At 38.2% G+C, this 13,783-nt stretch overlaps 1 protein-coding gene across 4 annotated transcripts in view; it reads right to left on the bottom strand.

The window, feature by feature from the left end:
- The window catches only part of mapkbp1 (mitogen-activated protein kinase binding protein 1), a 54,131-nt gene that overhangs the window by 3,142 nt on the left and 37,206 nt on the right, over positions 1–13,783 (bottom strand). For 3 of the 4 annotated variants that reach the window (XM_058749061.1, XM_058749062.1, XM_058749064.1), the window contains 16 exons: positions 9,538–9,663; positions 9,377–9,447; positions 8,289–8,410; positions 6,207–6,282; positions 5,994–6,105; positions 5,830–5,893; positions 5,608–5,730; positions 5,376–5,521; positions 5,148–5,194; positions 4,827–5,054; positions 4,313–4,437; positions 3,745–3,884; positions 3,457–3,642; positions 3,292–3,367; positions 2,895–3,184; positions 1,688–2,746 (listed from right to left, as the gene is read on the bottom strand). In XM_058749061.1, coding sequence (XP_058605044.1) covers positions 1,688–2,746; positions 2,895–3,184; positions 3,292–3,367; positions 3,457–3,642; positions 3,745–3,884; positions 4,313–4,437; positions 4,827–5,054; positions 5,148–5,194; positions 5,376–5,521; positions 5,608–5,730; positions 5,830–5,893; positions 5,994–6,105; positions 6,207–6,282; positions 8,289–8,410; positions 9,377–9,447; positions 9,538–9,663 — 2,991 coding nt within the window. The remainder of the gene's footprint in view (positions 1–1,687; positions 2,747–2,894; positions 3,185–3,291; positions 3,368–3,456; positions 3,643–3,744; positions 3,885–4,312; positions 4,438–4,826; positions 5,055–5,147; positions 5,195–5,375; positions 5,522–5,607; positions 5,731–5,829; positions 5,894–5,993; positions 6,106–6,206; positions 6,283–8,288; positions 8,411–9,376; positions 9,448–9,537; positions 9,664–13,783) is intronic. The other variant, XM_058749063.1, reaches the window with a different exon arrangement.

Genomic DNA, 13,783 nt, shown 5'->3' with positions numbered 1-13,783 from the left:
AACAACATTCCAATTAACCAAGAACAACCCTAACCCTAATATTAAAACCAGAGGGAAATGATTAATCATAAGAACATAGTTGCAGGACCTTGTCCTAAAGACCAGAGGTTAATGTCTGGTTGGTAAGAATGTTGTTCCAGGTACAGTTTTGCTCCTAGAGTAGGGGGTGGGCGATATGACCAAAATCACGATACAATTAATTTTATTTCACGGCAACGATATATATCATGATATAGTTATTTTTGCTTTAAATAAGGCTTTTTTGATACCACAGAAATATCATAATTCTTGTCACCAGTGTCAATATCACAAAAAACTAATACTAGTCTAAATTAAAAAAAACAACAACAAAAAAAAAAACTCACTGAAGAAAATTAAACCGTCAGCGATTAAATGATAATAAAAAATAATAATTACATGCAATAGGACAAAAAAACAAAAAACTACAGTAGAACAAATAAATAAGAAATGCTACTTTCATTGTATAAAGTAATTAAAACTGCATATCCTTCACTGTATAAATTAAATACATTTCTTTTTAAAGTTATTTAGTCAAAAACAATGAGAGATTTTCTCTCTTTTGTTGTTTGATTAACATGAATGACAGACAGCAGGAATATTAGACTGCTGCCACTTTAGGAGCTGTCCAGATCCAGTATACTGTTACACATGTTTTCTTTCTCAGCTATTTGCTTTCACTTAAGACTTAAATTACTGTGTTTAAGAGGATACTTGCAAAGACGGGCATTTTGACACATACAAGTGTGTTTTTTTTTAACCGTTCAAGGCCTATAAAAGAGGCAAAAATAACTCCAATACTCTCGAACTCTATGAGCACTGTCTTCATGTGTATGCGCCTCACTGACAGAGCTCAGAAACAGTCTCTCCCTGTACAGTCCTCTGGTAAAACTCTCGTTCTGGGGGATAAAAATATATGTATTTGGTGGGTTTCCCCTGGTACAATTAGCATTCCAGGGGCTAAATATCATGTTATTAGGGTCACTTCAACCAGCGGACATGAGTCCGTGGACTTGGCAACACTGCCCTACTGTAAAATCAGAAGAATACCCTTGACGTAACCCAGGGGTGTCCAATCCTGTTCCTGAAGGAGGCCCCTTCCAGCATAATTTAGCCCTAATTAAACACACCTGAACAAGCTAATCAAGGTTTTCAGGATCACTAGAAACTTCCAGGCACGTGTGAAGGAGCTAAACCCTGCAGGAAAGTGGCCCCCAGGAGATTGGACACCCTTGCCCTAACCCAGAGGTGTCCAAACTCGGTCCTGGAGGGCCGGTGGCCTGCACAGTTTAGCTCCAACTTGCCTCAACACACCTGCCTGGAAGTTTGTGGTATGCCTAGTAAGAGCTTGATTAGCTAAACTCTGCAGAACCCCTGCCCTAACCTAACCCTACCCTAGAAATGATCAGTTAATATTATGCTGTTCCTGGCTTGAAATCTAAAAGAAGAGGACAATAATTTGTTGGTAGGAATGGTCCAACAAATGATGTTAATCCAAAAAGGTTGTACTTGTGTAAATCATGTTAATGCTTTGAGGATCATCCATTAGGAATAGAAATTGTTTCAGTGAGCAAAATACATATATCAAATAAATGACCTGTTAACTGGTTGAGTACCACTGGATTAGAGGATAGACGTTACAGCAAGTGTTAGTAGGAGCATGCCTCACCCTGCAGGTGGTAATGGTTAATGGGTGAAGAGGGTGAAGAAGAGATGAAGGATGTGATGGAGGAGGTAGAGGATGATAGAGGCCAGAGCCCTTTGGTAAAGAAGTGTTTAGACAGCCCAAGCCGTAGCAGAACAGAAGATGGAACAAGGGAAGACTGATGTCCTGGCAAACCTGAATCTTGAGATCCTGAGGAAGACTGAAGACGACTTAGACTGCACCGGCTCATGGGAGGACACACAGTCTTGGAGGTGTCCTCTTTTCTCGGCTTTGTGTGCGAGTGGAGTTCATCTTCTGTTAAATTGTTGGTCTGTCTGGGAACAAGTACCATACTAAGCTCAATCTGGTCTGGGGTTTCAGATGGACTCAAACAAACAGCTGTGACCGGTTGTACAATGCTGTTGGGCGGGTGAACTGCTCCAGGATTTGAAGAGGGAGTTGTTGGAGTTCTACTTGAGGACTCCTTTTCCTTTTGTACAGGTTTGGGGGTCTTGCTGCATGGCGAGAGGGAAGATAACGAGGGCTTATCTGGAAGAGGATTAGGAATGTCTATATGGAGCAGTGGTCGAGCACTGCCAGTCAGTTTGACCTGAAGACCTTTAGAGGAAGAGTTTCCAGTTGAGCCAGTGCTCAACGTGGGTATGACTGCTGCATGGGGCATGGAGGGGCCTGGAAATGGGGATGCTGAAGTATTAGGGGATGAAACCTGGGCAACAGGAGTGGTGGGCTTGCTTTGGGAGGTGCTCAGAGGGTTGGAAGTGTCCGAACTTGAGCCCCGGCGTAGGTCTGAAGATCCTGTGTCTTCTAGCTCTACCACATTCAAGTTGTCACCCATGGAAACAGAGCGGGACATCTTGGCCATAGAGCTAGTGGTAGGACTCATGTAGGAACGGGATTTGGATTTGGTAGGTGTGGTGATGTCCTTTGGCAGGGCAGTCGTGGGGCTGATGAGCGGGACGGTAGGAAGGGAACGCCGTGGTCTTTGTGTCTGTTGGTGGTCTGGAGTCTGCGGCTGTGGATGGACTTCCTTAGAAGGACGATTGGATGTCTGGACCGCATCAGCTGATCAGAAGAGGGAGGAAACAAGTGATTAATGTGAGTAAAGAAGACAAGCCCCATGGAGTAACTAATGCAAAACAATATCCTAAAACCTAAATGTGAAATACTCCATATCACCATATTGAGTAGCACAAGTTCATGGATGATTTACCCTCAGAGGAGATGTTGTGGATAGACTGAGCTTTCCTCATGCCTGCAGAACTGTTGTGACTTGCGGCAGCTTTAGCGACAGGGCTGATCAGTCTGCGGGAATCCATGATGGGTGTGCGTTTCTTCTGGATTAAACGTTGACCTGTTGTCCTCTCAGTTCCATGGGATTCCTGCTGTTTGCCTGGACTCTTATTCTCCATGAGGGGCCGCACCTCTGAGATAAGTGGCCGCACTACTCCACTGGTGGTTTTAATGTTACTGCTTTTGTTTGAGGGGAACAGGAATGGAGTTCTGGTAACGAAAGGGAAGAGTATGGTCATATTTGCCCCTCAGAAGTCCAAATTGAAAATAGATGTCACGGTTGGAAGGGATTTGGTCAAAGGGTGACTGTTTCTTACCTGCTAGGAGAGTTCTGAGAGAGAAACTTCGATGACATGCTGTCAGAGATATTTGGAGTTACTCTGGTTGGACTTGCTGCCAAAGAAAGAGTATGAGAACTCACACCAACATTAAAGAAAAAAGTTTTTAGCAAATTGTGAACATGTACAGTACAAACACCCTACCAGGGTTATTGAGGTCTGACAGGTTTGCAAAGTGCCTGTTGAGAAACGCCTCCTGGTCTGGGGCCTGAGGTACAGGAGTCTGAACCTCATTCTTCCTCAGGCTGTCCTCCTCTTCCTCATCAAGATCTTCCATATCCAGTTCTGATGAGTTTCCATCTACACTCAATGGCTCAGTCGGCTCAGAGTCTACAGCGAACATGTGGAAATATACACTCCTTTATCTCATCAAGGACCCATTGCAATTTCTGAAATAATTGTGCAAGTCTTCTATTTTAGTTTTTTAAATACCTTCTCCAGGGTGTTCGGGGCTTGAGAGACGACTGCTGGAATACTCCATAGAGCAGGCGCTGTCTGGACTCTGCTTCTCAGGGCAAGAATTCACTTTAGCACATTTCACTCCATGGGGAAACTTTTTCACTTGATACTCACTACGCACAAACAAAGAGAACGGAGCGGACAGGAATTTGAGGATCATCTCAAAACGGTTTTGTATCATATTATTAATTCTAACTGCTCAAATAAAGAGATACTCCACCCAAAAATGAAATTTCTGTCTCGATTTACTCACTGTAATATCATTCCAAACCTGTACGACTTATTTTCTTAAACATAAAAGAAGATACTTTGAGAAATGTCTCACAACTGTTCCTAACTTTCTTCAAAGTAACTTTATGCTCCACAGAAGAAAGAAACTCGTACAGGTTTGGAACAACGTGTGGGTGAGTAACTGATGACTGAATTTCTGTTTTTGTGTGAAATTATATGAAATGTTAGGTTGTCAGAATTAATCAATGTATATTGAAAATGTACACCTATAGTGTAAATAAAATAAGCTACTAAGACTGTTTTTATTGACCTTCCAGCAAGACTGATTTGGTCTTCACATCCCTCAGGATACAGCACCTCTGTCTCTGGGGTTTGAGGGGACAGTTTGATGTAATGAGGACGTGCTTGTCCTCCTGGTTCATTCTCTTCAGGTACCTACAGAGAAGATACACAAGTCAAAAAGAGACAGAACAAACAAAGCAGTCTGCATTCATGAGCACAAATACAAGGCAATAATTTCAAGAGCTTTATTCATTCTCATTTGATTCTATTTTGTCTGTATTATATCTAAGACCTGTTGAAGACACTGCAGTATTATTCTAATGAGTTTCCTCTTTGTTGCATGCTGGTTTATTATTGTTGCATCATACATTTGAATTTCATCCAAAAAATTAACTGGATCATCAGTTTAAGCTGCAAAGTGGAGCAGATTTATGCAGGTATAGTGAAAAGTTTAGCTCCATGAGACTATATTTGACATTATATCACATTAGATATTAAAGTTAGAAGTGCACCTATAGGTTTTATTTTCATATAAAGCTTACCCATGCGGCAATAGTCTGCAGACTGATGGTGCTGCCCAGTTCTTGGTTCCTAGGCGGTGGAAGATCTTTATGAGCGTCTTGGGTTTTGCTGGAGAAGAGAGGCATGGCGAACGACTCCAGCTGCCTCAGGTCCAGCATGGACTTCACCTTCAGATCCATACTACCCAATCGCCTGGACCAGCGCCGTCTTGGTCGTGGACCTGAACCCTCATGTTCACAACTGTTGGACTGGTGGTAAGAGAGAGAATGTATGTTAAAGAGCATCATCAAAATGAGAGAATCAAATCTAAAATTCTGCAAACTTGTCACAGACTTTCTTACCTTCTTCATGTGGGAATTGAGTGTGTTGTGTTTTTCTTCAGATGATCCTTGCAACAGAAACAAACACTAATATTAGAAGCTCACAAAGCTTAAAATAAACATCTGGAAGAAGTCTCACCCAATAAAATCACACAACGTGACCAAACCCAACCCAAAAGAGCCGGATACAGTATATATAACTAGCCAAACCAGTTTAGTAAGACTGCTGGAGAGTGTTGGATACATTACCTGTGTCCTCGCCACCACTGCTGCCTGATGACAGGTGAGGGAACATCTCATCTTCCTCTTCAATGCCCTCCTCTTCCTCCACGTCTTTGTCACTGTCGGACGACATGGTGCCAATGACCGGGACACTGTGGATTTCTTTCCTTGTGCTGATACAAACCAGAAAACATTATAAAATCACCATTTTGACTTGTGTAATTGCAAAAGCAACACATTAAACTGACTGGCTTTATACCCAAGTGTGTGTTGTTTATTTGGAGGGGTCTTCTGAACAGGTTTGCTGCTCTGTTTCAGGTCTGAAAGCCGTTGTCTCATATTGATGGTCAATTCAGGACAAAGCCTCCACACAAAGATACAGCTGAACACACAACAGCAGGCAAATTTAACATTGTAAAATGGTGAGCCGATTAAAAAATGGATTCTTCATCTGACAAACTGATGATTTCAGAATATCTACCTGTCTCCCGACACAGATATCAGATGTTTACAGTCATTAGTAAACTTCATTCCTGTTACAATCTCTGAAAGAGGACAACAACACAGTGCTTAGAATGCTTTAAAAGGGTTTCTTTAAAATACAGCATTATAGTTGCATAATCTCACACGCAGAGCTTATTTTACCAGAATGGCCAAACATGATGGCCACACATTCTCCAGTGTATAAGTCAAAGATGCTGATGTTTTTGTCCGAGCAGCTTGTGGCCACATAGAGACCAGAAGGATCCGTCTGAACCTGATAAACACATTCAGACATATCAGTAAGCATATGACTGAGCTCAAAAGCAGTATCTGAATTAATTTAACACTTAATCTTTTCATTCAAGGTCTGCCTACCTTGATAAGGGTCCCGTCCTCCCCTTGGGAGCCCTTGTAGACTTTCTTCTGTTTGCCATTGCAGATGTTAAAGATCCTGCAAATAAAAAAAGTAGCAGAAACTTTTTTCTTTTCTTTTTTTTTTTCATATTTAAGCGATTGCAACATTGATAATAATAAGAAATGCTTCTTGAGCAGATCAGCATATTAGAATGATTTGAGGGATCATGTGACACTGAAGCACAGAGTTATGATGGTGAAAATTCAGCTTTCCCATACAATTTTAAAATATATGAAAATAAAAAAAGAGTTACTTTAAATGTAATAATATTTTATTGTATTTTACTGTATCTTTGATCAAATAAAAGCAGAATTTGTGTGCATAAACTTACCAGCCCAAAACTTTGAATAATGACTGTTTTTTTTTCAGAAAACCTTGATTAACATAACAATTGGCCTGGGGGGAAAAAATCTAAAAGTGTATAATTTCACCATTTAAATCTTTTTCGATTTGGCAAATGCGCTGCAGAGTTATGCACTGTATTTTACACCCTTCTTTTTTCAGCCACCTGGAGGCACTACGCCTTCGTGCCTTCAACTGTCATTCCTTACAGCGGATCAAACAAGTGCACTGCCAGCTTTGGGAGGAGCAGAACCAATGAACCCCTCAGGCTTCACATGACTTACACGAGGAACAAAAAGAGTCTGTGCCCATTAGAGGCATTGAAAAACCAGAATGAGCTCCAGTACAGACTACAGAGGCCTACAGCACTGACTAGAGACTATTGATATATTTGTTTAGGTCAGGCCTTCTTCTTTTAAGATCATTCATTGCCGCTGCTTCCAGTGAGAATGAGACAAAGGCAGTAAATGGCCGACTGTATTATCCACGACATTCCTGGCATTTTTCTTGCCCACAGTGCAGAATAAATTTGCAGTCATAGTTTGAATGAACAAAAGGAAAACAGTTGCAAGTCATGCGCTGTGCTGGTTCCTTCCTAATGTTGCCCTTTTGTGTGGGACAGCACAGTGAGACTTACAAAACACAATGAGCAAAAGAGTGCCAATATTGAAGTGCCAAAACTTGAAAATTGTCAAATCAGCAAGAGGGTGAATCTCACAAAACTGCCAAAAACATGTCCTGGTAATTAAAGAAAATAAAAAATAATAATACTACTACTAATAAATAAAAATATTACTTTCCTTAAAAATTACCATAACTACAATGTACAAAAAATAAAATGTATATTATTTAAAATATTATTTAAAAAATGTATATTATTTAATATAACGCAAAATGAATACACTATATTAAAATCTGTTGTACAGATATCAGTTTTTGATGATTATAAAATACTGTAATATAGTGATACAATACAGTAAAACTAAATTACACACAAAAAAATCTCAAAAGTAAAATTTGTTGGGGAAAATTGGGGGAAAATGTTTAATTACCATGAAAATAATGTCATACAAAAAAAAAAAAAAGGCAAAATATCATTTTAGTTTTCCCTTTAGACTTAAAATATGACTTCTACATTTTTGTGACATTCACCAAGTAAAACAATCACATGATGAGACAATCAGATCGTGTCTAATGGCTTTAGTTGGTCAGGTGTCTCAGACAGTACAGACAGGCTGACTCAGTGTGTGTGCGTCTGCATGTGTGTGCGTGTGTGTGTGCGCATGGTCTACAACATGCTAAATGTGACTGGATTAACCAGTCAAGCCTCTAATGCCATTCTACTGTACAAACACCTGAGTGATAAACTGCTAACGCTGTGAGCACAGCTACAGATGACTGTAACACCTGTCAGATGAGGTCCAGATATATATAACAACCGTCTATACAGTCATAACCTCATAATTGAGTCAAGACACCGTGAAATTATTAAATTACAGAAATTAAAACACATTGATGTAAATATAGATATAAAAACACGTGCTCACAATGATACAAACACATTAGCAAAATAATTGCCTGTATTTTCCGGGAAGACAGGCTCAACTAGGAGGTGCACAAAGGACAGGATAATAATAAACAACTACTACTACTACTACTATTAATAACAACATTGCAACAAAAAAGAAAAGAAAACAAACCTGATGCTGCGATCCTGACATCCAATAACAGCGTATTTCCTTGTGGGGTCGATGTCCATGTCATACAGAGTAGTCTTCCTTACTATGTGATGAGTGCGCGTGAACGCTGTTCCCTCCTCTGTCTGTTTTGGCATGTTTAATGATTAGTTCAGTGCAAATAAACACTACTTTAACACTTTTAATAATTAATAATTTATAATAATGTTAATGAGTTCATTATTCTTCCTGGATGTTTTCTCCAAAACGAGAATGAAAATTATCTATAAGCATGATATTGTGGATTTGCAAGCAGTCTGTTAATGATCCCTGGTCCCGGGTCACATTTTGAGGTCAGAATTAAACTGATTTAAGTTCTGCAGGTGATTTTCAGTGGCCTATATTACAGTTGCACAAGCTCCTCAAGACTTGTGCACTCCATAAGTTCATTCCACTATTAAATCAATTGTCCACCTTAATCTGGTTTTATGTTTGGATTAAGGGTCTTGAGAAGCAGATTACAGTGTAAGGGTATAATAGGAAAATATAGGAGTTCAGAGGAAAACAAAGAAAATAACTCAAATTATTAAAACGTGAGACATGGAAAAAATGTCTTCTGCGTGAGGAGTTGTCTACAATTTCAATACCACCATATGCATTGATCATTTTTATAACTATTACATAACTATTCTTCTCAGCCATTTTGATGTTAATATCGGTTAACTGGAAAATATTTAATTATACTAAATGTTTTATGAATTCATCTCAGTAGCTTATAATTCTTAATGCTCATTCAGAAACATACTGAGACTCTTCCAAGTTGATATCTCAGGATTCGTTTAGGACGTCAGAAGTGCTTGTTTGTGTCTCGCACTTAATCACAGGCTGTTGGCATCTCATTTGCAGACGGGTGTTAAGTGCTTGTGTGTCTATTTAAATCAGGTGTTCTTTGAAGCTCTGGAAACAGTTTCTCGAGGCCTGAGGAATCTGACAGCTCTGAGTCAGGACTCAATGGAAGAAATGCCACTCGTTCAATTTTAAAGATGTCCAACGAAAACATTATAGATTATGGTGAATAATTAACACTTAAATGTGACAAAAAGTGGTCTCACCTTCTGTGCCGTGCGGAAGTAGACGCTCTTATCGGCACCGCAACTGATCATCCTGACTTTCCCATCATTAGCTGAAACAAAAACAAAGATGTCACAGTCACACATGAACATTTCCATCATTTGTTGTTAAATAAAACTTGGCAAGGCTGTCATGGTCTCACCAGCGAATCGGACAGCAGTGATAGAGGAAGAGTGTTCATCCAGTGTTTGCAGGAGGCCGTATTCCCGATCCGCATCCAGAACATGGATCAGTCTGTCTCTGCTGGCGGTGGCCAACAATTTCAGCCCTAAACACCAAAATATTAAGCAGCACAACCATTTTTAACATTGATAATAATAAAAAATATTTCTCGAGCAGCAAATCAGCATATTAGAATGATGACACTAAGGACTGGAGTAATGATGCTGAAAAATCAAATTAATGAATTTCATTTTAAAATATTTGAAAATAGATATTTTAAATTGTAATAATATTTCAGAATATTACTGTTTTTACTGTATTTTGATCAAATAATTACAGACTTTTTTTTAAAGCCAAAAAAAAAAATACTGACTCCATTCTACATGAACTTTTGAATGGCATTGTACATGAATACAGTGTTCATTTAATACCATATGTGACCCTGGACCACAAAACCAGTCATAAGGGTCAATATATCTGAAAGCGGAATAAATAAGCTTTCCATTGATGTCTGGTTTGTTAGGATAGGACAATATCTGGCCGAGATACAACTTTTTGAAAATCTGGAATCTGAGGGTGCAAAAAAAAAATCTAAACATTGAGAAAATCGCCTTTAAAAGTTGTCCAAATTAAGGTCTTAGCAATGCATATTACAAATCAAAAATGAAGTTTTGATATATTTATGGTAGGAAATTTACAAAATATCTTCATGGAACATGACTAGGGATGCAACGATTATAGATTTTGTTGGTACGATTATAGTCTGAGGAATAATCACGGTTACACGATTATTACGATTATGCATGTATTCATTTCACAACATAAAATCACATAAACACTCTTTAGATATTAAAGTGTTATTGATTGCTGCCTTTTGAAACAGAAATAACACAGTAACCAATAATACAGCACAAAAAAAGTCCATCTCTCCTATTGGAATTAAAAAACGTGACCTCTGCTCTGTGAACATCCATGTCAGTATTTCTCTTTTGAAAATAACGAATGGAAATAGATCACAAACGTATTTGGTGTTTTCATTTTGTATATTCTTTCTACATTTCTTTTGGACCTGAGGTACAGAACTTGGAAAGATGGTGAAAAATAAATTGACATGAATAATACCATAACAGGGATGATAAATCACAATATTAATTAAGTATTATTAATATAAGACTAATATTAACTTTATCCCACAGAGGACACGGTTACTAACGAGGGGAATAAACTAAACTATTATTGTAATCAACTGTCATCCATACTTATTCATTTTAATAATCTTTATTCATCTGATTTTACACATGGCCTGAGAAAATGTCTATTATTTTGGTTTGTGAGATGTAGATCGAGTTGCCCACACAAACATTTAGGAGTACAGAAACGTGTTGTCAACGCTGCCCAGCGACTTTCATTAATAAAATAGCTTATAGATACTGGATTGCTACATTATATTAATCAGCAAAGAGGGGGTAAAATGACTGTTTAAATAACTAAACTCAAATCTTCATTGTTTAAAGTGACGCGTAGATGCACACACGCTCTCTCTCTCTCTCTCTCTTTCTCGCCCTCTCTCTCTCACCGCACTACTTCATCTCTGAAGCGGGCAGAATGAACATCTTGTCAGGTGGTCCTTGCCTTCACGTCGTGCATTAAAATCGTTTATTGCACAGCGAGAACTGGTTGGCTAGCCGTGCATTATCCCTTATGTATTCGCTCTTTAACAGCAATTTTTACGACACTATTTAAATGACGCCCTGGTCATTCTTGGTGGACCCGAAATGGTCCCACACTATCGACTTCAGTCATTTCTCTGGTGGAAATAAAGGATCGCTGTTTGGTTCCTCTGTCATAGTTAATCTAGTAGCCTCTGTGTCTCTGATAAGCACGGCGTTTTAAGATGCACTGCTAGTGTAACTTTGTTTTCGTTTTGCGCAAGTTTCAACAGTTCATTTCCGTGCAACAGAAACACTCGGTGTAGCGGAGCCTTTACGATTAATTAACCGTGACGTTTTAAAGCGCGGTTAATTGTAAAACCGGTTAATCGCTGCATCCCTAAACATGACTAATGATTTTTGGCATAACAGAAAAATCTATAATTGTGACCCATACAATGTATTGTTGGCTATTCCTACAAATATACCCGTGCTACTTATGACTGGTTTTGTGGTCCAGGGTCACATATGACATTGTATTATCATCTGATACCATTACCAGTAGCCCCCCAAGTACATTTCTGTAAGGATACACCAGCTATACTGCATTTCTGAAATAGTGTTTAAAAGTTCAATATCCAGAGCCATGTTGAGAGTGGCTTCTGGTTTTGTTCTCACACTTTTCACACCACAAGCTGATTCACTAACACGCTGTGTTCATGTGTGACTTCACACAGTCAAGAAAAAGATGCAAATGCCTCTTAAAGTGCAAGAACAGAACATGATATGTTTTTGCAACACTAAGCAGAAGAAATGAGCCAAATCATGTTGAAATGAGCATTCATCTCTGTCAAGAGATTCCCGTCTGAAAGCTCTCAATATTCTTACGGCTGCAGAGCAGACACACAAATGATAATGTGATGTTCTTCACTGCAAAAACTAATCAAAATGCAGTTCGTGAGGATTACAGGCCATTTAGAATGAAGCAATTGTTTTCTGAAGTGCATGTTGAAACCAAACGAGCAAATCTACAGAAGACACAGACGGTCTGATAGACAGATACTGTATCTGGAATGCAGACTGGGCAGTTTAGTAGCATGCTAGTACCTTTTGAATTAGCCCTTTTTACATCCATTCCACATAATTCAGTGCAGAAAATCTCTAAATACTGTGCAGATTATGGTTGATAAGCCATTTTTGACCTGTTATAGTGGGTGGGATCAATGGTCTATTAAACCGAGAGAACCCTATCACAGTGTCATGAAAGAGCAGGAGAAGAAAGCAAGCAAGAAGGCGAGATTGTGTACCTCTATGTGTTCTCTAGCAGATGTTCTGTTTCTCATCGAGCTGTACTCAATGTCTGGCCTTGAGCCTGATATAAACCACCAGCTAAGGATAACACATGCTAAGCACAACTTCACACTGAACTGCACTTAACACAGGAAGATAATGACTCTCAATACGCCTGCTCTAAACCCCAGCCCTGCACAGAGCCTCAAGAGCTTCAGAAAACTGGAGAGAATTACACTATTCTAGTTAGTGGGGTGGTTGGAGGCATTTTCGCTGTCATAGGGAAGAATAAGGATGAAAAATAAGGATGGATTTACACTGAAAAAGGGACCAAAGTATTATTGCTATTGTTAACTAAAACAAAAACTATTAAACAGTTCTTTATTGAAATAAATCTAAAAATAAAATTAAAAAGTAAAAATTTTAATTTTTAAAATGAAAAATAGTTTTCTTTATTGAAGTAAATAAAAAAATAAAGCATGAAAATTAAACTAAAATGTAAAATAATAAAATTAAACTAAAATGTAATAAAAAAAATCAATTAAAAAAAAAAATTAACCAAGAATAAGAAATGTTGCCTTGGCAACTACCTGAAATAAAATAAGGTGAAGTTAAAATACAAAAATTACTACAGCTAAAACACAGAAATATTTTTTAAACAAATAAAATGATAAAAGCCTATAACAAAATCACTAAAACTTAAAATAAAATTAAAATAAAAACTCAAAATTCTTAAATAAAACTAATTCACAAAATTAATAAATAAATACTATAATAGTATATAAACAAAACTAAAATAACACTGGACCCAAGCTGTATCTAATTAAGTAACTTCCTAGCAACTACCCAGAACCATGATTTTTTTGGGGATATTATCACAATGATAATACCGTGGTATTCTATTTATACCATATGACTGTACCAGGGTACTGCTACATTTTTTTGTAAGCACTGACGGCTTCTGAGGGATATTATCTTGCCATTTTGGGTCAACTATTGTTTACTCAACAATTACTGGTATGTCAGTTTCCTCTAATCATGTCACGTCAGCATCTGCACTCTTCAATGGATACCTGAAGCTCTTACATTTCCTTTCAATTCCTCTGAAAAATAACTAAAGCTCTATCCGCAGCATCTGTGGCAAGCTGTTGATTACCACAAAAAATGGTGCCATTGATAGTTGCATATTTGAAATGTTTATACACAGTGCATACTGATGCGTGATTTTTGTTGTTTTTAAAACCTGAAGCACAAGGATAATTTTCTTTGGTAATTGACCGCATGTCA

This window comes from Onychostoma macrolepis, chromosome 17 (assembly GCF_012432095.1).
Source record: "Onychostoma macrolepis isolate SWU-2019 chromosome 17, ASM1243209v1, whole genome shotgun sequence".
In the NCBI taxonomy this organism is placed as follows: Eukaryota; Metazoa; Chordata; class Actinopteri; order Cypriniformes; family Cyprinidae; genus Onychostoma; species Onychostoma macrolepis.
This window is presented reverse-complemented; position numbering and strand designations above follow the sequence as displayed.